At 46.0% G+C, this 24,767-nt stretch overlaps 1 protein-coding gene across 1 annotated transcript in view; it reads right to left on the bottom strand.

The window, feature by feature from the left end:
• Positions 1-24,767, bottom strand: part of AUTS2 (AUTS2, activator of transcription and developmental regulator) — a 1,215,803-nt gene that overhangs the window by 358,967 nt on the left and 832,069 nt on the right. Inside the window, exon 5 of the mRNA XM_027527575.1 lies at positions 5,136-5,165. Within this exon, the coding sequence (XP_027383376.1) occupies positions 5,136-5,165 (30 nt within the window). The remainder of the gene's footprint in view (positions 1-5,135; positions 5,166-24,767) is intronic.

Below are 24,767 nucleotides of genomic sequence, written 5' to 3'. Positions count from 1 at the left end.
TGCTATAAAACCAGAAAGGAGGAGAAAATTCCTTTCTTTTCCTGCAAAGTAGGACAGCATCTTTAAGTTGTCTCCTGATCAGAATACATCTTATTTCAAAACCAAGGAAGGAGGTTCTACAAGTAACAATCGAGAATGCCTCCTGGGTTTCCAGAATGTTGCTGAGGGCACGGAATTTTTACCAAGTGTGAAATGTGGTCCATCAAGGGATGGGGCTTTTCCACCATAAGCACAAGCCACACATCCCATCTTTCATTTGACATCTCAGCAATTTCTCCGCCCTTACAGGGAGCCAAGTCAGGCATGTGGTTTGTGTTGAGTTAGGAACACAAGCCTTTCTAGCTGCTTTTCTTAGAAACTGCATAAGTGAATACAAAATGATCAAACACAACACGTATAGCTTGAATCTAAAAGTTAGAATGCACCAAAAAGTGTGTGTATCTTAAAAGGGGGAGGAGCTGACACGGGAAATCCGGGGTTCTGCATTGGCCGCTAGCCAGTATCCCAGACGGCGGTCCTGGGTGCTGGTGAGCAAGTCCAGGGACCCAGCAACCTTGTCGAGGAGATCATTCCTGTCGTTAAAAACCCAGGGAGGGGAAACTGCGAGCAGAAGTCGTGCTAAAAGCTTCACGAGGACAGGAGAATGGTTCACACCTACGAAGACGTTGCGTGTGTGTGTGCTGCGTGCACCAGGCACTACACATCTGCAAACACGAGCGCATGGGTGCGTGGACACACACACCACCCCTGCTGCTTTCGCCTTTCTCCTGAGCTGTCAAACGTTAAGAGCATTAACCAAGAAGAAAGTAAATGCTTCTTTTGGACATTTGTTATAAGGCAGTAGTTCTCAAAACCAGTTGTATAAAAAGTACCAAGAAGCTTTCTAAAAAATATGGATGCCCCGGCCCCCGCCCCCATGGACCTCAGCAGACCCTCCCTGCTGCAATGGGCATCTGGAGACTGACAGTGTTTGGCTTGTGGGCTGGGCCACCCACTCCATCACCCTCTGCTCCCTCCAGGATGGCATGCTTGCTCTCTGCTCAGACTGTGCTGAGAGGAAAGACTGATGATTGGGGTAAGGAATTTAATAATCATTGTTTGGGGACCCTTTCAAATTTCACAACACTTCCATTCAGCCTGTGTTAGGAAGAAGTGACTGAGGGGAATAAGGCTGGGCCTCGGGTTCCAGCGGAAAAAGAAACTCACACCTTTATCCTCTGGCATGTTCTCTGGCAGACCCTGAGCTTTCGGAAGAGAAGGATTGCCTTCCTCCTTCCCCAAGTGATTCTCCCTCACTCGACTCCACAGAAAACTAATGAAAGTTGACATTTACAGAGCACAGACCAGGCATGGAGCCAGTTTAACCGGCTCGAGGTAGGAGCCATTGTTACTCCCATTTGGCAGATGAGAGGATCGAGGCTTGCCCATGGCTCCGGAGCTGTGAGGGACAGTCAGGAACAACCCCAGGCCATCAGACTTGGCGGCCCAAGCGCATGACCACTGAGTACTACCCCTTCCAACCAGCTCGTTCATGTGGCCCACAGAACACACAGGAAGCGGGTGAATGGAAGGAGAATCACTTTCCATCTCTACTTAGATTTCACAACCAAACTGGGAGTGTTTCTCAGCACAATGGGCTGCTGCCAGTAGGAGAGAAAGAGAGGAAACAAGAGAAAATACAGGCCAAACATGGGGAAATATGCCTGTTGCCTCTTTGTTCCCGTTATACCAATTCATTTCAGGTGGGGGACTGGAATAATTGCTTAATTTCGGTGATTAAGGTGCCAAGTGCTGCCTCTTTTCTCTACACTAACTGCAAAGAACAATCCCCAACCTAAGATGCAGCATTCCCAGCCTTCTCTAGTCCCCCACCCTGTTTCTACTCTTCACAGAAGTCCTCTGGGCCGCTGACATTAATGTGAAATGTATTCTCACAGCTGGTGGGGGGAGTGGGGGCGCCAAGGGATGCTGTGCTCGGTGTCCCGTCAAGCCTTCTCCACGTATGAGACTGTCTCCGGCATTTATGGAAAGCTCTGCTTTCTAGCCCTCTTCTCAGTCACTTCCACATTAATTAGTAAGGGTATCATTTTATAAATTACAGCTTCGTATCAGAGGAAAGCAGAGTTTATCTTAATTCAGTCAGCTGTGTGAAATACGGTACCCTAATTTTAGACCGCCGGCTCTGCGGATCCCTACGGAGTTAGAGAATGACAGGTCTTCCGGAGAGAAATCCCAGTGGGTCCCCTACAAGTCTCACTTTTGCCTCCGACAGCCTCCCTGGTGGGGCTGCTGAAAGGATCCCAGGACACTGAGTGGCATCTCTGCCGCCGTTAGCAATTCAGATTCAAATGCGAGTCCTCTGAAGAGCACAGGAGGCAGCCCCTGTGAGCTCTGGGGCTCCGAGCGGGCAGCAAGAGGCTCTGGCAAGGCGGAGGCTGACAGGGGCCCAGACCCTGGTGCAGAGCAGAAGCCTGGGAGGATGGTGTTAAAGTCAGTGATAAACACCAGACAGTCTCAGTGCAAAAGGGGAAGCCTTGACAGTCTTAACTACAACGGGGCCAAGCAGGCACGACGGCAATTACAGTCTCGATGGCTCCTGCCGGGCCCCCTGGAGGAATGCCGGGCGACAAGGCTGGGAGAGACAGGGGAGAGGCTGGGAATGGAGGAGCCCCTGGGGAAGGAGATGAGGACCTGTGGGGCCACTGTCGTACACAGGGAAAGTGGCTGGGGAGGCAAGGCAGGAATTCCGCCCTTTCCAAACGACTGACCACTCCCAACGGCCCTCTGTGCCCACCGTCACCCCTCCCGTGGACTTGCCCATGGACATCTCCTATTCTCCCCTTCATTGTCCCGAAATCACACCAAACTCAAGAGCCATGGGCGCTGGTTACACCTTCTCACCCATTCCCTGGGCTGACACTTCGCTGCTTCCCACACTCGGAGATGGACCCCTGAGCGGCAGAGACTCAGGGACACAGCAAACCAGTAGCTGGGGTGCTCCCAGGATGCAGGAAACACCTGGGCCCCCAGATGCCTCTGGAAACTGCAGGCAGCGCTGATAATTCTCAACAGTAATAGTTAGTGATCTTGTAGACAAGGGGTGCTAGCTACCAGCAGAGTCTGAGGTACCTGCCTGAGACACGCCCGGGCGTCTGGGACTAATGCAGTTCCAGGGGGATTCAGAAGCACAGTCAAGGTTGAGACTGTTCATCAAGACACCTTCATGGAACACAAAACTGATGCCTTGCCACCTTCTGCCACTGCTGGAGACTGGGACACTTCCTGAATTCACTCTGCCTTATAAAGCAGGAACGTGTGCTTGGCAGTGCCACCCCAAGGAAGCCTCGTCCCCTTGGAAAGGGCCACTCACTTGGAAAGTGAGATCTACTGTCACCTGGCAAAGATCTCCTGGGGCAGCCAGAAGTGCCAGACTCTCCCTGGGTCCCCAGGCCTGATAGAACGAGACTGGCCTGTGGATAGGATGTGGCCAGGATGGCTTGGGGGCCAGCGGGCTTACTTGATCACCAAACACCCACTGTTGCCCACATGCCTCAGGCACCCACTGCACACTGGCTGCCAGAGACACGGTGGGGGAATGACTTCCAAGGAGTTAGGACTCCCCAGGGGCTGGAGGAAGGAAGCGCCTACTTGTCAGCTAAACAAAAGACTAACCCACAGCCCCCTTTCCAGTGCGCACTTCCACTGTCATCCAACAGCCCATTACCATGTCACAGCACGGCGCACCCTTCCATAGGTCACTTTGTTTAAAATGACATGGATAATGCACATGTCAGCAAGCTGACAGTCCTAGCCGTCCTTCAGAGATAAAAACCTCAAGGCGAGAGCCTGTTCTTATCTGGGGGACACGCACTGGTCTATCATCCAAGTCAGGCAGAACATGATTTCTCCAGAGAGCACTTTTTTCATTTCCTGATTTTAAGGAAATCAAATAAGCACCATTTGTCTTCATCTGAATATGCTTGACCTGCTCAAATGATGATGTCTCGCATTTTATAACGGGCTGCATATGCTGAATTCAAATTAACGACAGCACAGAACAAGGGCCTTTAGATCTCTCTTGGAGGCTGGCAGCAGAGAAGGAGGGGGAAAATGCTGGGCTCCATGGAAAGATCCCACTAAATATTAACCACAGGATTCTGAGTAAAACCTGCCAGCTCGTCGGAGGTGAGAGTCGGGGAGAAGAGCTCAGGAAAGCCAGCTGGGCAGGACAGACCCAGAAACTGGGGATGAGGGGAGGATGGGTACATTCCTTTTGGTGCCAAGCAATATAGAAACCATGATATTCAGGTTAACTATTTTCGAAATGCATAGAGCGGCAATGACATTGGAAAGAAGTTTGGTCAGAGGGCTGGCACAGCTAGAAAGAGAAACGAAACAGACAGACAATCCCTTTGGCTCGGGCCGCAGAATGTACACTTTACCAGGTTGTGATCCGATCTTCTGGAAGCCCCCAAACCGAGCTCCTTGTCTTGGTCCGCGTGGAACTGGCTACATAGAGGCTGGTGGCCATCAGCCTCGGAACAGAGCGTGTACCTGCTGGAAGAAGCACCCTCCCACCTGACCATCCCCCTGGATCAGAAGAGGGCGGTTCCTACCTGATAGCCCTGGCCCACCTCTCCCCCCACCCCCATGAGGAACAGGAATAAACCATTAACGTAAACCAAAACTCATAGGAGTAAACCATTAACATTTCTATCAAGAAGGCCAATATGTACAGAAAAGCAGGAAGAAGCATATGGGTCAGTAACAGAAATGTAGGAACGACATAACAAATGCATATTAGCAGGTTTAATGTTCCAATCAAGGATAAAACCAGAAAAATCAGATGGCTATTAAAATAAACAATTTCCTCTTTTAAAATCTTCTATAAAGTGAAAAACGTAGTGTCATATATACGCTTCATTCAAGGGCGTATTTTTTGAAAGTGGGCCTCACAAATGAAAGATTTCTTTCTCATCATAGGAAATGCCACTGTGTGTGACTACAGCCCGTCTTTGCAGAAGAGACGTGCTGTCAGCATGAAGCTGGCACCCCACCTCCCAGTGTGTGAGGGAGACCCCGATGTTCACGATGCTGCCTGCTGTGCCCACAGTGGGGGGATTAGAGGGGCCTACCTTCTCTTCCTGGTCACTGTCGCTGTCACACTGAAAAGGAAGACAAGAGAATGAGCATTAGTGCAAAAATTGAGTTATGTTTTTGCTATTGCTACAGAAAAAAAAAAGCAAGGCAAGTAAAGGAAGTAGGAAACAGTGTGTCTGGGCTGGAAAAGGCCTTCAGTTCAAGTGCTGTGAAGAGAAACCAAAGCAAAGTGCGAGAAGTCCTTCTACTGAATTCATCCCATGCCCGTGCTCCGTGGCTCATCTTGCGGTCAGCTGGTCACACCAGCGAGCACCCCTCACCTCACGGCAGAGGGGATGCCCACAGAGGAGCCAATCCAGCCCCGAGACTAAGGTAAATTGAGATCATTCAATGGGAGTCAAAGCAAAATAAATTTCTTAACGGAGACATCTTTCCCTTAGCTAATGTGAATGGCGCTCTCTCTCCTGTTGCTCTTCTAGAGGAAAAGAGGCGAACCTCTGGGCACTGCACTCTCTCATGTGGACTTTGAAGGAAGCAGAACATGACAGGCAAGGCTCATCATGTGTGATCAGCCAGAGAAAACAGGGAATATTCTCTATTAAAAACATGCCAAAGACAAGAGGTCAAGGTAACAAATCAACAATATGGGCCAAACAAAAAAAAAAAAAGCTGTAGTTCAGGAAACTCACATGGTTATCTAACAGATTCCAACCATTGAGCACAGTTTCAGAAGACCAGAGAATGACAGTTAATCCAAAGCTTTGGGTTCCTCATTAGAAGTAAAGGGAAAAAAAGAACACATTCTTACTCCAAAACCAAGAATAAAGTTCTGTTATCCGATACTAGATTAGTAAGAAGAGGATGTGTTTTGTGAGAGTAAATACTCAGCATGTCAATACGTCTATTCATTCACTCAACGGACCTTGATAAGCACTGCTAAGCGGGTCAGATATTCAGTCAAGACACGGCCTGGTCCTAAGGCAGCTTTTGGTTTCACAGTAGAAGTAACATGATCAGAGATAAACCTACTCTGTGAGGATGACACATCTGTGGAGAGGAGGAGAGACAGAGTGCTGTGAGGAAAGGACCAGGTCATGGGGAGACCAGGCTGGCAACCCTTATGCTGTCTAGACCAGCACAATGCATGGGTTGAGAAAGGGCAGAGCAGAGAGCAGATGGCTTCCCTGGTGGCACAGACGGTAAAGAATCCACCTGCCATAAGGGAGACCCAGGTTCGATCCCTGGGTTGGGGAAGATCTCCTGGAGAAGGGAATGGCAACCCACTCCAGTATTCCTGCGGAGAGAATCCCAGGGACAGAGGAACCTGGCCAGCTACAGTCCTTGGGGTTGCAAAGAGAAGGACACAACTGAGCAACTAACACACAAGGCAGATGGCACAGCGACTGTGAAGGTGGAACCGACAGGACTAGATGACACGTGGGTGTGGAAGCAAGAGGGACAAGTCTGGGATGATGCCAAGGATTTTTAGAGTGGCCTCCTGGATAAGGCAGTTGATGCAGCTACGACCAGAAACGGGAAATAAATTTGCTTATAGAGCAGCCGCTGCTGGCTACACACCCATAGCCATTCGCAGTCTCCCTTCTCCCACGTCTGTACCAGCTCCTGACATTTCAAGACCGAAAAAGTCAGATAGTCTCCATTTCCCAACTTCCCTTGCAGCTAAGGGTAGATGTAAGACCCAGTTTTGATGGGACTTGAGGAAATGCCTGCTTAAGGTTCTGGAAAACCCTTTCCTCTTCACAAAAAGGAGAGAAGCAGAAGCACTGCTTCTTTCCCCTGAACATCACTGCATGAGGATGCAACGTCCAGATCTGGGCAGCCATTTTGCAAACATGAGGCCAAGAGCTGAAGTACAAAAACTAGGGAAGAAAGAGCTTGACACAACTGAGACATGGGAACCACCTTCAGAGCAGCCAGGCTTTGGAGTTTGTTGTTCATATAAGTTAACAGTAAATTAACATTGCTTAAACCACCAGTAGAGAGTTTTCAATTGAAAGTAACAAAGCGAAAGCGAAAGCGAAGTCACTCAGTCGTGTCCGACTCTTCGCGACCCCATGGACTGCAGCCTACCAGGCTCCTCCGCTCATGGGATTTTCCAGGCAGGAGTACTGGAGTGGGTTGCCACTGCCTTCTCCGAAAGTAACAAAACCGCCATCCAAATGCGGACATCTACTAAGACTCAGTTTGGGGAGTAAACTGTCTGCACAACACGCATTTAGGTGTTCCCATGGGAACCTCATGGCCTGTAACATCACTGCTCCTCAATGCCACAGGGTTATCAGAGGTTTGGTGACAGTGCTTTAACCACTGCCTTCTCAGCCAAGCTCCCAACCTCAGATTGTGTAAACTGACTTTCTTCTGCCTGAGGGGCGACTGCTCTGTTACAATAAGTCAAACCAGCTGAGAAAGAAAATGGGTGGGATGAAGACCTCGAAGGCCTCCAACAGCAGACGACGAGGGACAATAGCTCTCCTGATTGTGTGGTTTCTCCACTGCCTTCAATGAAACCTTCCTTGAGGTTCCGAAGTTCCCGGCACATTTTCAAGAGTGACAGAGCACGATTCGGGAGGGATGTGGAAGACAGAAGAGGGTTTTGCCAGGCAGGCTCGTCTTCCCAGATGTTCACAGCCCGCCTTGTGAGGTAATCAGCGGCAGCTGAAGGCGGGGGCAGAGCATCTGCCCACACCCCCCAAGGACTGGCTTGCAGGGGGCAGAAGAGCAGGGACGATGGTGGGGGAAAGAACCGCCGCTGTCCACACCCCCTCCCCCCACCTGAACAGCAGTGTGTCCCTGGGAATGGTTATTCCTATCAAAGTGTTAAGCTTCCTGCTTTCCAACAGTCCAGTTCTAATTTCAAGGTCCACTTAATTCTGCATCAAGTAATTACTGATATACCCAGAAGCACCTTGTCTCCAGAGTTAAGCATATGGTGAAGAACTGAGACCTACTGGTATCCATTATGGAAGCAGCACGGATGCCAAGCCGATTAAAAATGCTCAGGCTCCCCACACAACATGCCGGGTGAGTGACAGCCCCTCGACAAGGCCAGTCGCAGAGTCTGCCAAAACAGTCTGTGCTGCGCTGGGGCCCACATGGTGCGCTGAGAAAACAGTTCCATTTCTGGTATTAAATTCCCATACTGACCCGAGGACTTTGCCGTGAGCTCAGCAGGAGCGCACCATCCAATTTACAGCTCCGCTCTCTGGAGCCTGGAGTGCCAGCCCCTGGCAGAGACGAATGATGGTCAACCCCTCCAGCTCATAAATTATGCAAAGGCAATAAATGCACTCAGCAAACAGCGCCGAACGTTTGCCTAGCCTGGCTTCTAACACACTCTGTAAAAAGCCAGAAGCTCGACACATACAAGAGGTCTATTCCACTCATAAAGGGGGTTTGTTGACAACCCCAGACGGAAAGCGAGCCACAGTCCTAAGGAGTCTTTCTGCTTCACTGGCAGCGGTTTATGGGCCTGCTTTATGAAAAAGGGAGGCTGTTTTATGGAGTCGGTGTGGGTAGAATTCATGGTCTCAAATTCACATTTAATACACTGTAAGGCTTTCACACCCTAAGTTCAATACGGTGTGGATTTCTGGCCAAATGATTCTTGGTCCTGAAAGGTTAAAAGAAGAAGTGTCTGCTCCCCACTCCCTAGATACCCACTCCAATTTATAAGAGTTCACACGGAGCCACCTCCTGAGTCAGGTTTATGTTCTGCATGGGGCTGGGAAATGGAAAAGGCATGTCAGATACAGAAATGCGGTCCCGGCTGATTTGACCATTTTAAGTATTTTGACACCAAGGTCCTATATTGGTTTATTAGCAAACAGGTTGCATGCTAACAACCAGCTCGAGGTGACAGAGTACTCGCCATGACTGGATTTCAAAGCCCTTTGTGAACAGCTGAAAATCCTTTCCTCCATTTTAAAAGCCAGACAGGGAAGAATTCTTGGCCACTCAGCCTTCAGACAAAGACATGACCCCGACCCACCACAGACAAGAGACGGAAACAGGAGGCATGAAATCTAAGCCACATGCCTTGAATGCAGGATTAGCAAGTGACCAGTTCCTAACCTGGGTACCTGTGCTCATTCCAACCCATCACACCCAACTGCCTCTTCAGCTCTTCTTCCTCAAGTCAGACCAAACCTTTGGAGGCACCATCTTTCTTTCCCAGACAAGTCTTACCTCTTAAACCCAGAAAATAACCAACCAATCCCCACCCCACTATTCTCTCTTTTTGAAAATTAATACATATGTATTAAAATACATGTTCAAAAATCACCCACCAGGGACTTCCCTGGTGGTCCAGTGACTAAGACTCCGTACTCCCAATGCAGGAGACCCAGATTTGATCCCTGGTCAGGGAACTAAATCCCACTTGTCACAACTAAGAGTTCACATGTGTCAAATAAGACTCAGTACAGTCATAATGAAATAAGTATTAAAAAAAAAAAGAAACCATAGTTTACCATCCACAGACAAACACTATTAACACATTTGTATAATGTGGCTCAGCTGGTAAAGAATCTGCCTGCAATGCAGGAGACCTGGGTTTGATCCCTGGGTTGGGAAGATCTGTTGGAGAAAGGAAAGGCTACCCACTCCAGTATTCTGGCCTGGAGAATTCCATGGACTGTATAGTCCATGGGGTTGCAAAGAGTAGGACACGACTGAGCGACTTTCACTTCACTTCACATAATTCATTCCAGCCTTTCCTTCATTCTCTTCATCCTTTACCCACAGATCTTAAGAAATGAAAACAAAGGTTACTATTTGGTAACCTGCTTTGTTTTCACCAAATATGTACAATATTTTAGTTTTAGTTCAGTTCAGTTTAGTCGCTCAGTCATGTCCGACTCTTTGCGACTCCATGAATCACAGCACGCCAGGCCTCCCTGTCCATCACCAACTCCCAGAGTTCACTGAGACTCACGTCCATCGAGTCAGTGATGCCATCCAGCCATCTCATCCTCTGTCATCCCCTTCTCCTCCTGCCCCCAATCCCTCCCAGCATCAGAGTCTTTTCCAATGAGTCAACTCTTCGCATGAGGTGGCCAAAGTACTGGAGTTTCAGCTTTAGCATCATTCCTTCCAAAGAAATCCCAGGGCTGATCTCCTTCAGAATGGACTGGTTGGATCTCCTTGCAGTCCAAGGGACTCTCAAGAGTCTTCTCCAACACCACAGTTCAAAAGCATCAACTCTTCGGCACTCAGCTTTCTTCACAGTCCAACTCTCACATCCATACATGACCACTGGGAAAACCATAGCCTTGACTAGACGGACCTTTGTTGGCAAAGTAATGTCTCCGCTTTTGAATATGTTATCTAGGTTGGTCATAACTTTCCTTCCAAGGAGTAAGCGTCTTTTAATTTCATGGCTGCAGTCACCATCTGCAGTGATTTTGGAGCCCCCGAAAATAAAGTCTGACACTGTTTCCACTGTTTCCCCATCTATTTTCCATGAAGTGAAGGGACCAGATGCCATGATCTTCGTTTCCTGAATGTTGAGCTTTAAGCCAACTTTTTCACTCTCTACTTTCACTTTCATCAAGAGGCTTTTGAGTTTCTCTTCACTTTCTGCCATAAGGGCGGTGTCATCTGCATATCTGAGGTTATTGATATTTCTCCCAGCAATCTTGATTCCAGCTTGTGCTTCTTCCAGTCCAGCATTCTCATGATGTACTCTGCATATAAGTTAAATAAGCAGGGTGACAATATACAGCCTTGACGTACTCCTTTTCCTATTTGGAACCAGTCTGTTGTTCCATGTCCAGTTCTAACTGTTGCTTCCTGACCTGCATATAGGTTTCTCAAGAGGCAGGTCAGGTGGTCTGGTATTCCCATCTCCTTCAGAATTTTCCACAGTTTATTGTGATCCACACAGTCAAAGGCTTTGGCATAATCAATAAAGCAAAAATAGATGTTTTTCTGCTTTTTTATTTTAATGAGTACAGGCTCCTTGGTCCATGGAATTCTCCTGGCAGGACTCCTGGAGTGGGTTGTCATTTTCTTCTCCAAGAGATCTTCCCAACCCAGGAATCGAACCCAGGTCTCCGCATTGCAGGCAGATTCTTTATCATCTAAGCCACTAGGAAAGCCCTTAGTCACGAGGAAGCCCACTTTTCTACTTTAAACTTTTCACTTTTGTTTTCACCCAATATATCCGATATTTTAGTGTAGTGGGTAAAATTTGCCAGTAACATCATATTTTTTTAAAAGGCTGCACTGTAATCCACTGTATGGATTGTAAATAATCTAGTAAAAAAAATCCCCTAGTGCTGGAAATTTGGACTGTTTCCACTGAACATGCTGGAATTTCTGCCCTGTACACATCCACCAATATTGTGCTTTCCTTGTATCTGCTCAGGGCCCGTCCTTTTCTACATACTCATTCATGTCACTGTCTCCCTAGAGCTGCGTGTGCAGGTCTATCATTTCTATATGATCTCCCGGGGAGTCCTTAAAGAAGCCCTCAGCTCCAGCTAACGTGTATACTGAGACTGAAAAACTCTCCATGCCTACCATCTGCCAGCTGTGTAACTTTGGGAAAGTTATCTAAACTCTCTGCATCTCAGTTTACTTCTCTGTAAAATGTGGGTAATAATGGCATTTCCCTCCTAGGAAGGTGAGAATAAAATGAATTGATACATGTAAACAACTCAGACATAGTACAGTAGACAATTAACATTAACTGTTGCTGACTTATGTTTCGTTTGCTCCACCCTCCTCCTGAAGCCCTAGAAACACCTCATCTCAAGTATCCATCAAAATCCAGACTCACCATCTTCTGCTCAGCCCACACCTGCCCCCTCCCAGGCTGTTCTCAGTGATGACATCACCACGCAATCACTCAACTGCCGGAGTGAAGAGTCTTGTCATCATCCTTGACTCCAATCTTGAGCAGATCTATCTTCCTCTCTCACCCCGCATCATCGATTCTGTTTTCTAAGTCCTCTCCATCTTCACGGCCATGGTCGCCGCTTTCCTTCAGGCTTTTATTTTATCATTACAAGAGGCTAATGACGGCTTTCCAAGGCCCAAGGTCTCTTTTGTTTCTGATCCAAGTCTTTACTGAACAGAGTGGATTTCCTAAATTCCAATTTGCTCATGACACTTCCCATGGCCTAGAGGGCAATGAAAATGCTACACGGCTTCCCGGCTCTTCCACTGCCCTCTGGTCCTCCAACTCAGTGCTTCTCGGGCTTTCTGTGGAAAGGACCATTTGTTTTTGTTTTAATTTTCAATATATTGTAGACCAATACTTTGTAAGATACAATAAAAAATAATTGCTAGAAAAATGGAAAAGGAAAGCAAAGACATATAAAAATATGTTATTAGATTTAAGAGATGTAAAATTATTCTACTGAATTGCTGTAAAAGTTCCCAAATGCTTACTCTCAACCGCTATACTAATCTCACAGTAGGCAGTTACAGAGAGCTCACAGGCTGGCTTTGGTCTGCATCCACGCTTGGAGTGGTATAATCCTAACACATCCAGTCACACCCCGGTATACTGGATCACACTCTCAGGTCCTCCCATCTTCGCACTTAACAATGTCCTCTACCTGGAATTCTGTTCTTCCAAGTTTCCCCCTAAAAACTTATAATTCACCTTTAAAAATACAATTTCCTCTGAGTCCTCCAACACTCTTCTTGGAATTGAGAATTCTCAGAATTCCAGTACTCTTTTCAGAATTAATTGCTTCTGTCTCCATATCTTACAAAACTGTCTTTTCACTGTTGGCCACAACAGTCTTCCCATCAGAGCACGGGCCCTGTGAAGGTAAGGGCCTCGTTCATCTTCCTCCAGGCCTTGAGACACAAGCAGCCGCTCAATCATAGTGATAAATCCATCTCACTCATTTTCAGAATTCCTGATTTCATGCAGTATAAGCAAACGCTGATTTAAAAGACAAGTAATTCCAAAGAAAGAAAGGCACAGAAAACACTGACTAACTTAACTGCTTAATACAAAGGAACGTATGCTTGAACACACCAGGTAGGGTAAAAATTATTAGCAGAAGCAAGAGAGGTGGCCACTGGCTCAGCAGTAAAGAATCCACCTACAATGCAGGAGACACAGGAGAAGCAGGTTTGATCCCTGGGTCAGGAAAATCCCCTGCAGAAGGAAATGGCAACCCACTCCAGTATTCTTGCCTGGAAAATCCTATAGACAGAGGAGCCTGGCTGGCTACAGTCCATAGGGTCACAAAGAGTCAGACACGACTGAGCATACACACATATAAGAGAGCTGGGGCCCAGAAGAAAAGATGTTATTATTTAGTGGCTAAGTTGTGTCAGACTCTTTTGCGACCCCACGGACTATAGCCTGCCAGGTTCCTCTGTTCACGGATCTCCCAGGCAAGAATACTGGAGTGGGTGGCCATTTCCTTCTCCCGGGGATCTTCCCCAATCTGGGGACTGAACCACAGTCTCCTGCATTGGCAGGCTGATTCTTTACCACTGAGCCCCCAGGGAAGCTCACAGAAGAGAATATCTTCCATTAAACGGCCTGGACAAGACATGATTATGATTTTATTGTATCAGTACATCCTCAAAAGCAAACATTTCTCATTACCATTTGGGAATCTCAGTATCTGTGTTTTAAGACTCAAACAGAAATAAGCCAAGGTCTGCAACACCTCTGCCTCACTCGGGATGAAGGAACAAGATGGAATTCCAGGGACCTGGTGATGGAATGCATTCTTAAGCAGAAAGTGGCAATCATTGAATACACCACACACAATGACATTGAGGAGGGCACTGCTCTCCATTCTGCTCAATGGACCTTGCTCGAACAGTTATTTCGTGTCTCAAATCCATTTATCATTGCCACCAAAGATGTCAGGGCCGAACACCATCACTGAACAAAGTTATTTTATACTTCTTTCTGCCTAAAGGAAATGAGAGGAAAATGAGGGAGAACCCCACCTTGTAAACGACAGCCCCTCGCATCAAGCACAGTTTCACTTTGCCCACGACAAAACAAAGAGATTCCCCTTTGGGGCAGGTGGTTTTTCTAAGACGGTAAGGACATCCCTCACCTAAAAGCAATTTCAGAAGAAGCCACCTGCAGAGAACACGGCACTTATTTTCTTATTTGAGGAAGTGAGGTAGTGGCTTGGTGACCACAAACATGTCGGCCACCATCTTCCCATCTGCCCAGTTCCACATACATGAAAAAGACAATGGGCAGCTCTTTTGTACCACATGTGGCAACTCTGATGTTGTCGGTCTTTCATCATTCCTTAAAGCTCTCATTTTTCACATTGTTTATGTTGCTCTCATGCCGGCTTTTGACTGTAAGCTAAATTTAAAGCTATGGGAGCCCTAGAAATAAAACACGTATTTTAATCCTGAAAATGGTTTGGGGTTTCTCAGTATAAAATGTCATCAGTTCCTTTCCCCCTGTATTTCAACAATAACTATGTCTGAGCAAATAAAATAGCTCAGGGGAAAAAAAAAAATGAAAGCCTAATCAAGGGCTTCCCTCGTGGCTCAGATGGTAAAGAATCTGCCTGCAGTGCAGGAGACCCAGGTTCAATCCCTGGGTCAGGAAGATCCCTTGGAGAAGGGAATGGCTACCCGCTCCAGTATTCTTGCCTGGAGAATTCCACGGACAGAGGAGCCTGGCGGGTTACAGTCCATGGGGTCCCAAACAGTCAGACATGACTGAGTGACAAACACTTCCAAATCAAAAGATGTGTGTGTCCAAAGACAGTTTGAAACATATGAAGTAAGTCAGAAAGAAAAACACCAATACAGTATACTAACGCATATAAATGGAATTTAGAAAGATGGTAACAATAACCCTGTGTACGAGACAGCAAAAGAGACACTGATGTATAGATCAGACTTATGGACTCTGTGGGAGAGGGAGAGGGTGGGGAGATTTGGGAGAATGGCATTGAAACATGTATAATATCATGTATGAAACGAGAAAAAAAAAGAAACATGAGTGCAGCTTCTGATGGTCACATGTGCACATTTCAAAATAACGTATCAATCTTCAGCTGTTCAGCAGGTAAAACTGAGAGCAAACTTTCAGAAGCTTGTGGAATTCTGAGTAACTTTTTCACTCCTATATGGCGAGTTTTCCGAACCTGGCATTTTTGCAAGTTCTCAGCTTGAACTGGCCAGAGTTCAGACAACCCATGTGATCTGAGGGGCCTAAGGGAAAACTTCTTTTCCCTCCAGCATCTCTCAGGTGATCACACAGTTTCATTCAAAATTTAATTTAAAAGTGACTACTGTGTGCCAGGTTCATTATGACCACTGATTAGAAGTGCCAATCTATTTCCAGAAATCAAGCTGTCCAATCTGAAGTTTTCCAGCCCATAAATGAATTTTCAATATTTTTTTTTCCTTTTAGTCACTTGGAAATCCAAGTATAGGAGAAAAAAAAAAAACCTATTTACATGTTGTAAATTTCCACTTAGCTCATTAAAATACAGTAGGGTTTTTGGAAATGGGCAAAGAAATGGATATTTCACAAATATTTGAAGTGTTCAGCACTCTTTTTTCCTTAGAAGAAAGGAAGTGACATTTTGCCAGGTATAAACATACATAAACCCCAAAGATGAAACGTACTTAAACCCCAGAGCTCACAAGCCTCGGTGATTGCCAAAATGAGAAAAGTGAGTTTCTTGTCCAAAGGTAAAGCTGACAGGCTAGGGCCGGGTGATTTGTAAACCGTCTCTTTTAAGCTTAAGCAACAGATCCTTTGCCTCCTTGTCATTGATTTACTGATTCTCAGTCATCAATAGCATTAATCCGTACCTGCCTGGGGACCTATTACAAATGACTTTGAAGATGGTGTGAAGGAAGAGTTTATTATAAGACCACTGCGTTATTACCAGGGAGACCTTCTCCGCTATCTTCTCTGGCAGGATTCTATCTGTGACAACCCCCAGCCAACCTCCCGCCTCATAAGGCTGCAATTTTCTCCTTCTAGATCCTGGTTGCTTGTTTCTTTGGGTGGGGCCTGAGTCCCCCTGGGTTTGCTTCAACTATGGCTTGGTTCTCTTCAGAGTCCTGGGTGAGCTAATAAAACCCAAATTTGCTGATGAGGAAAAAGGAAAAGTATGTTATGGGTTAAAATAATACAAGAGCCTATTTTTTCCGCTGTGTTGTGATCCATAGAAATCACCCTGAGCCTTTTCTCTTTCTTCTCTGCCTGGGAAGCCAATTGCTTTGATTGCAGTGATATGAGCTAGCTAAAATGACTTGCCCTTGCTTGTGAGGCAAATGGAACATGCTAATAGAACTTATCGCATTACCCGATGCAAAAGTGCCATAGCTCATTACTTTAAGATAAAAGGATATCATTGCAGACGGCAAGCAGAATTGACTTTCTGAGGCCCGACTTGATGATGATTTAATCAACTGCTCTCTTTCACTTCTCATCTCTGCGCCTGTCGGTTTCACAGGTGCCGTTAAATGAGACACTCAGAAAGTGAGCGGAGGGAAAGAAATTGCTGTCATTACTTTTCAAGAAAGGAGGTATGCAAATTTTCGACAGAAAGATTGCGTTCATAATGGGCCTGGTAAAATACAAGGATCATGCTTGACAGGTGAGGGCAAGCCATTTGTATGTCCTTAAAGCAGAGCAACCTTCCTCGTTTAGAAATGTGCTCAGTAAGAGGAACGACAGATGAGAGGACTGGCGGGGCCAGGCAGCGGCAGTGGGGAACAGGCTGCATAGGGTCCGTGCCGGCCCGAGCTCCACCGGGGGGGTGGTGCCTCAAACCTTAGGGGAGCCAGGCAGCGGCAGCAGGGGACGGGCCGCACAGGGCCCGTGCCGGCCCGAGCTCCACCAGGTGGAGGGGGCCTCAAACCCTAGGTGAGCCAGAGGAGCCGTGGGACGGGCTGCACAGGGCCCGTGCCGGCCCGAGCTCCACCAGGCGGAGGGGGCCTCAAACCCTAGGTGAGCCAGAGGAGCCGTGGGACGGGCTGCACAGGGCCCGTGCCGGCCCGAGCTCCACCAGGGGCAGGGGGCCTCAAACCTTAGGGAAGCCAGAGGAGCCGCTAACAAAACCTGGTAGCTCTTCATCTGAACCAATCTGCCAACGAGCTCTTGAAGACCACCTTAATCTCCTTCATCTGTAATTGTGGAGCCAGCTGGCCTGGGTTCAAATCCTACCCAGATGGCACGTGAACTGTTGGACCTTGGACAAATTACCTGTCTTTCTGTGCCTCAGCTCCACCATCTATCAAATGGGGCTATTGATAGTATCAAGCTCAGGAGGATGTTGAGAACTTTCATTGTATTAATAAATATATTTTATACACACACACACACACACACACACACACATGAAATGGCTTCCTAGGTGGCACCAGTGGTAAAGAACCTGCCTGCCAATGCAGGAGACATAAGAACCTCAGGTCTGATTCCTGGGTTGGGAAGATCCCCTGGAGAAAGGTAAGTCAACCCAATCCACTATTCTTGCCTGGAGAATTCCATGGACACAGGAGCTTGTAGGGCTATAGTCCACAGGGTCACAGAGTCAGACATGATTAAAGTGACTTCAGTTCAGTTGCTCAGTTGTGTCCAACTCTTTGCAACTCCATGAATTGCTGCATGCCAGGCTTCCCTGTCCATTACCAACTCCGGGAGCTTACTCAAACTCATGTCCATCGAGTCAGTGATGCCATCCAACCATCTTATCCTCTGTCGTCCCCTTCACCTCCCACCTTCAATCTTTCCTACCATCAGGGTCTTTTCCAATGAGCCAGTTCTTCCCATCAGGTGGTCAAAGTATTGGGGGTTTCAGCTTCAGCATCAGTCCTTTCAATGAACATTCAGGACTGATTTCCTTTAGGATTGACTAGCACATATATATAATAAATATTGGGTTGGCCAGAAAGTTTGTTTGGGATTTTCCATAGGCTCAGATGGAAAAACCCAAAGGAACTTTCTGGCCAACCAATATATATATATATATGCATGTGTGCATGTTCAGTAGCTAAACCATGTCTGACTCTTTGCGACCCCATGGACTGTAGCCTTCCAGGTTTCTCTGTCCATGGAATTTCCTAGGCAAAAATACTGGAATGGCTTGCCATTTCCTTTTGCAAGTGATCTTCTCGACTGAGGGCATGAACCCACATCTCCTGCGCGGGCAGGCGCATTCTTTATCCCTGAGTCACCTGGGAAGCCCCAATATATATGTAGAGAACATAAAAGGGATTAGAACCGTGCCTGACACACAGAAAGCACTCAAGAGGTGTTAAAGAGCATTTGGTCATTTATTATGCAACAAAGATTGAGGTTTCCATTTAAAAAATCTTTTTAAGAGTATGTGTGCCAGGTGCTAGGAATCTGACTGGTTCTAGTTTAGATAAAATACAATTCTCCCCGGATGTCACATACATAAGTCTTGCTCCCAGCAGATGGCGAGTTCCTCAGAGGGTAGTCTGGTGTCCCCAGATTCATCAGAGAGCCCAGTGCAGTTTTAAAGATCCTGAAAAATGCTCGTCAGTGCTTTGATGATTCGTGGGTTCCCTCCCTCCCTCCTTCTACACATTCCACAGATCCGACGCTTCCTGTGGAGCGCCAGCCCTTAGAGGAAGCTCCCTCGAGCAGGAGGCAATGTCTGTCTTTCTCTGGGAACTTCAGGCGATCACCATGTGCCCCAGCCATGGGGAGGCGTGGGGAGCCACTCCACAAGGACAAGCGTGGCTTGAATCACCTTCAGGAAGGCAGAATGAATCTGAAGAGATTAGATGATCAGAGGAAAAGGAACAGAGGTGTTTTTCATACACTTTGCCTTCAATAGGTAATTGTTCTATTTTCTCCAACACTCCAAGTAAAAGCATCTTTCTTAAAGAGTTCATAACTCCGAGTTCTTTTTCCCTAGATAATGAAGCTGCTGCAAACCATTCTTCCCTCCAGCCCCTAAGGTTGTGAAGCACTGAACGTAGTTCCTGCTTTCCACGCTAAGCGCACCTTCCATTCCCTGTCAAAGGGACAATGTCCACCTCTGGCCAAAAAAAGGAAAAAGAGGAGGACCCACAACAGCAGAGCAGCTCCAAGCTGTCTTTTCCAGAAAAGCCTGGTTCATGAAGTACACTTCACAATTCTCTGCAGCATGGCTCTTTCTGGGTAGGGATTCTCCCTAGGATGATCGCAAAAGCATTTTCCCCTAAAATGAAAACCAACAGCTATCAGTCATTTAAAATGAATGTCCTGACAACAGCCCTGGGAGGGAAGTATGATGACCCCTAATTTTCAAGATGAGAAGTTAAGCCTTCCAAGGGCAAGAGGCAGTATAGGAACCCAGTTCTGTCCTCTAGAGCCCGTGTTCCCACAAGTGCAGCACACCGCCTCACGCTCTCCGACGCACCATGCAGTGCGAGCCTTCAAGCTGTGAACTCTCGAAGATGTGAGCGTGTCCCTGGATGCCAGTGTGCCGCCCTGCTGCACTCATCAAGGTACTGTACTGGAAGGCTCCAATGTTTTCTTTATTTTTACGTATTATTTGTGTGAAAAGTATTATAAACGATTACAGTACAGTACTATATAGCTGATTATGTGGGTTGGGTACCTAGGTCAACTCTGTCAGACTTCTGAACAACTGGACTTATGGACGCGCTCTTGAAATGGAACACGTCCATATGGAGGTGACTTAGTGTACAAAGGAATTGCTTTAAAAATATCTTCCTGACTGACGGCTCAGCAGAGGGTAAGTAGAGGCAAGCTGAGACTGAAGAGGGTGTGGTGACCGTAAGCAGCAGTGAACGCAGCACATCAACCACGTCTCCACTCTAGCCCGGACGGCTCTCCCTTAAGAGCAGGACCGAGCACAGAGCCCACTCACAGCACGTGCTCATTAAATCTGAGGCTGACCTCGGTTCGGATTCTGACCCCTCCATTCAGCAGCCAGGCAATCCTGGGAAAGGTACTTAACATCTTGGCATGCATGCCTGTGCTAAGTCCTGTCATTGGACCCCATGGACTGGAGCCCACCAGGCTCCTCTGTCCACGGAATTTTCCAGGCAAGGATACTGAAGTTGGTTGCCATTTCCTTCTCCAGGGCACCTTCTCAACCCAGGGATGGAACCCAAGTCTCCCATGTCTCCTGCATTACAGGTAGGTTCCTTCCTGCTGAGCCACTGGGGAAGCCCCTAATATCTTGGCGCCTACTCTTTTTTTTTTTTTTTCTTTAACCTGTAAAAGGGGAAGCCCCTAATATCTTGGCGCCTACTCTTTTTTTTTTCTTTAACCTGTAAAAGGGGACGATACCTACTCCACAAGACTTTTGTGAGAATGAAATAAGTTCAAGCATGTGAAAGCAGCCAGAAAGAAATGGTAATAGTTTTGTTTTTTCCAACTCTTTCCTAAAAGATATGTTGTATCACACACAGAAATGAGGTAACTTAATAGTCATTTAAATGCTGGGCTGGATTTTTGTATCATTTTATTGCCAGAGGGAAAATCATATTCTGCAAGGATTTCTGCTTGGGAGGTGTTTGAAGACGTGATACTATGCTGCACAAGAGCAGAAACAATAACCTAAACAAACAAAAGCAGAAACCACCGCTGCCTCTCAAAGAGAACAACAGGAATCTTCCCGGTAACAAACGGTTTTATTTCATGCATAAAATACCAACAAGGAAAGGCGCTGTAGAATTCAATTTACTAAACATTCCTTTTGGTTCTTACTGCATAATTCTGAAGGTGAACAGAATTTGGACTTATTCTTCAGTCAAATAGTAGTCAGTACTAACCCACTCCAGTATTCTTGCCTAGAGAATCCCAGGGACAGAGGAGCCTAGTGGGCTGCCGTCTATGGGCTCGCACAAAGTTGGACACGACTGAAGAGATTTAGAAGTAGCAGCAGCAGCAGCAACCCTATGTAGAAGGGCTTCCCTGGTGGCTCAGATGACAAAGAATCTGCCAGCAATGCAGGAGACTCAGGTTCGATCCCTGGGTCAGAAAGATTCCCTGGAATAGGAAATGGCAACCCACTCTAGTATTCTTGCCTGGAGAATTTCATGGGCAAAGGAGCGTGGTAGGCTACAGTCCTGTCCAGGCTGCAGAGAGCTGGACACAACTGAGCACCATTTATTCTTTTATTAACCCTATGCATAGGGCCTAAGTAAAATGCATAGATCTAAGATGTGGAATCTGTACCTGTAGATTACGCACTGTGCAAATTATGACTTATGCTTTGACATCATTAAGATGTTCATTCAAATTCAAACTGGCAAAATAAATATGTGGACAGATACACAGAATAAATATCAAAAACTCAACTGATTATCAGTGCAACTAGGAAAGCCAGTCATTTTGGAATTTGTCCAGAGACCTTGACCAATTAGAATTAGGGGCTATTTGGATAGCCCTTTGCACAGAGTTTATTTATATGCAAGATCTATTTAAGGATGGAGCTAAAAAAAAATCAGCCAACAGAGTAACCTTGGGAAGAGACCAAACTTTTGAAAGCATTAACTTTGGTAACTTCAGAAACGGTGAATAACTGAGAGACTGTAACTAAAGTGCTCGTCACTCAGTGCGCACTCAGCAGTCCAGCAGAGGAGGTCTACCCGCCCTGGCACACAAAGACGTGTGTGCCCTTTTCCACAGGCATGGACTTCTCTCCCCAAACCTACCTCAGAGTTTGCTTGCATCTTGCTCTTCCTAAACCTGGCACCCAGTCCATGCTCAATAAATATGTGTGAAAGAATGAATTCATAAACTACCTGAGTCAAACATCTCAGGGAAAGTGTCACAGAAAGTGTTTAATTAAGGAGACCAATGATTGAACAGCAGTTGATGGAATGGATGCTAACGTGTTTGAAGGTGGTGGCCATCTGAATGCATCTATCAGAAAGAACATCAGTATAATTCCGAGATAAAAGTAAATCCTAAAAAAAATAACACCATACACTTGTAAGAATCCAATGTTAAGGTTATTCTTTTAAGGAAATGAGGAAACTTGAAATCCTAAAGTATTTCTTCTTAATTTGGACTCATGTCAAGCCAACGGAAAGCAACTGGACTTGAACAGGAAAAGGGAGCAGGGTGCTCTCATATTGCTAAAACGTAACAGCTGCATTATCAACTTCCCACCGATCAGATTTTCTGTTTTGTTTTTAAATTGCAAGATGGTGAAAGGAATAGAAATATGGCTTGAGGGAAACTGATTTACAAATGTCAGGAGGTAGTTCAAGGGGATCTGAAGACATGTTGAACTGCTGTATCACAGAACTAAACCCTGATTCCTTTCCTTCTCTTCATGAGGTACTTAATGTTTGCTCCTCTTAGAATTCATCGTTTTCATAACTAGGATTTTAAATTAAATTATATGTAACAACAGTCTTTATTTTAGGATGGCTTGAAAACTCCGTCTTCTATATCATAAACAAGGAAGGCTAGGATTACTATAAATTGTCTGCAAGAAAATACAAATTGCCAAGATAAAAACACCCACTGGCCTGCCAGTCTCAAGTTTCCTGTTTTGACATACTATATGCAGTAATTTGGTATCCACAATCTCTTATTAGAAAATGAATGTGCTATTTTTCTGAATGCTGCAATTACAATAATTGAATTTAAAACGGGGATTGAGTTTCTCTCTTTGGAGGAAAAGAATAATTGTGTATTTCTGATTAAAATCAGGGGGGACTGAAAAGAGGTTGTACAAATTCCAGCTTCAGTCTCCCTGAGTGACTCCTCGTCAGGCCAGAGAAAAGAAACATTTGGATGCAGGGAAATGGACCAGCACCTTAGCAGTAGGCGCTATTTCTGGGCTTGCTTTGCTTTGCTTCCTGGCCTTCAGTCACAACACCCCTGTGACAGAGGCAATCACATTTTAAATGGCAGCCACGCTGGAGTTCCCCACTGTGTCAAAAATTAAGAGTTAAAATGCAAGGAAAACAAACATCTCTTTGTGTTGAAAATGTCTGTCCCCTTTTAGACGGCCAACATTTTGGAATTGTCTTTTTTCTTCATTGTAGGATCTCTCCTCCTGGTGGGGGAAATATAATGACAGAAGGATTAGGGGGGCTGAGGGGGAGAAGAGATCCAACACTTTCATAAAGGGCTCGGCCTGTTTTGTCTTACAGAAAAATTATATAGAAAGCCACCTTTAAGGTTCAAATGTAAGAAAGGACAGCAGAGATGAAGAGAGGGCTATCTTGACTTTGGAATGCCTTACTATTTCATGTTGGATTGATCCCATTCAATCTTCTGAAAGGTCCATTTATTCAAGAGTGAAGGCAAAATTTAATCTCATTAGATCCTCCTAAATATTCCTCAAAATAGAGCTTCTTGAGAAAAAAAATTTCCAATACAGAGTGAGCTAAGGATTACCTCTTTGTACTGCTTATTATTTTTGAGTGGCTTTACTGACATATAATTGACATGAATAAACTGCCCATATGTCAAATGTACTACTGGATATACACATGATACACCCATGAAACCAGCACTGCAATCAGAAGAGTGAACACATCCACTACCCTCAAAGGTTTTCTTGTGCTACGTTGCTAATCCCTCCATCTTTTCCCTGCGGGTACCACCTTCACTTCTCCCTGCAACCACTGATCTGCTTTCCATCACTATAGATGAGTTTGTACATTTTCTAGAGTTTTATATAAATGGAGTCATGTAGTACTGAATGAACTCTTTTTCTCTGGTTTCTATCATTCATGCTTACTATGTGGATGCCTAATTAAAAGGGGACCTTCTAGCTCCATGCAGAAGGCAGTCCTCGGAGATTGCCTTGCCCAGGGTTTTACTGTCATCCACCAGGAATAGGACCGATTACTTGGTCTTACTTTATTCTTAGGCTTTATTATGTACTTCAGTAATCAATAAGCACTTCTATGGCAGAGGGTTTATTCTACCCTATAAATCCAAGGAGAGAGAATGATATTAAGACATCAGTATGGATGGGCTCTGCTGCTCTGTAACACCACGAGGAAAACGCGAGCAACAGATTTAAATCTAGGAAGCTTACAGAGCAGTCACAGCTCCTGGCTGGTTGGCAGGGATCGTAAAAGACTCAGGCAAGATCTACAGCAGTGCACTGTGAACTGATGGGACTCTCAGAGCAAAAACCCAAACTGAGAAGGCAATACTGGTCGTCTCCCCAGGAAGAATTACAAGCACTGACTTGAGTGGAATGTGAAGAGCCCCTCTCAAAAAATCCAAAATATTTCTTAACAGAACAAATAAAATGGTAGAGAACAAATACTGATTGCACGCTGGGTGTGTAGAAAAAGACTGGCTCTGGTTTGGGAAGAAGCCTACTTGATAGTCGCCTGGCAGTCTCAGGAGGCTCCTAATTCTCTCTCCTGCAACTCCTGGCCCCAGGGCTCTGCGGTAATGATCACTGGAGCATCTTTTCTCTGGCTAGCCCTTGGAGACTCATCCTTACTTTCAAAAGCAGAGAGGTCAATTCATGGGAGAGGAACTATAAATGGCTAATAAACATATGGGCGAAAAAATGTTCAGCTTCGCTGGTAATCAAAGAAACACGGAGTAAAAAGAGATATATTTCTTTTTCATTGATCAAACAAAAAGAAAAATGTAACTGCTGATATACAACGTTGGCAAGGTTGCAGTAAGGCAGACACTCATCCACTTGTGAAGGAATGTCAGTTTTCTATCTGCAAAATAATCCTGCAATTTGTAG

The sequence above is a fragment of the Bos indicus x Bos taurus genome, chromosome 25 (genome assembly GCF_003369695.1).
Source record: "Bos indicus x Bos taurus breed Angus x Brahman F1 hybrid chromosome 25, Bos_hybrid_MaternalHap_v2.0, whole genome shotgun sequence".
NCBI lineage: Eukaryota > Metazoa > Chordata > Mammalia > Artiodactyla > Bovidae > Bos > Bos indicus x Bos taurus.
The sequence above is the reverse complement of the archived record's forward strand: the minus strand, read 5'-3'. Positions and strand labels throughout refer to the sequence as shown.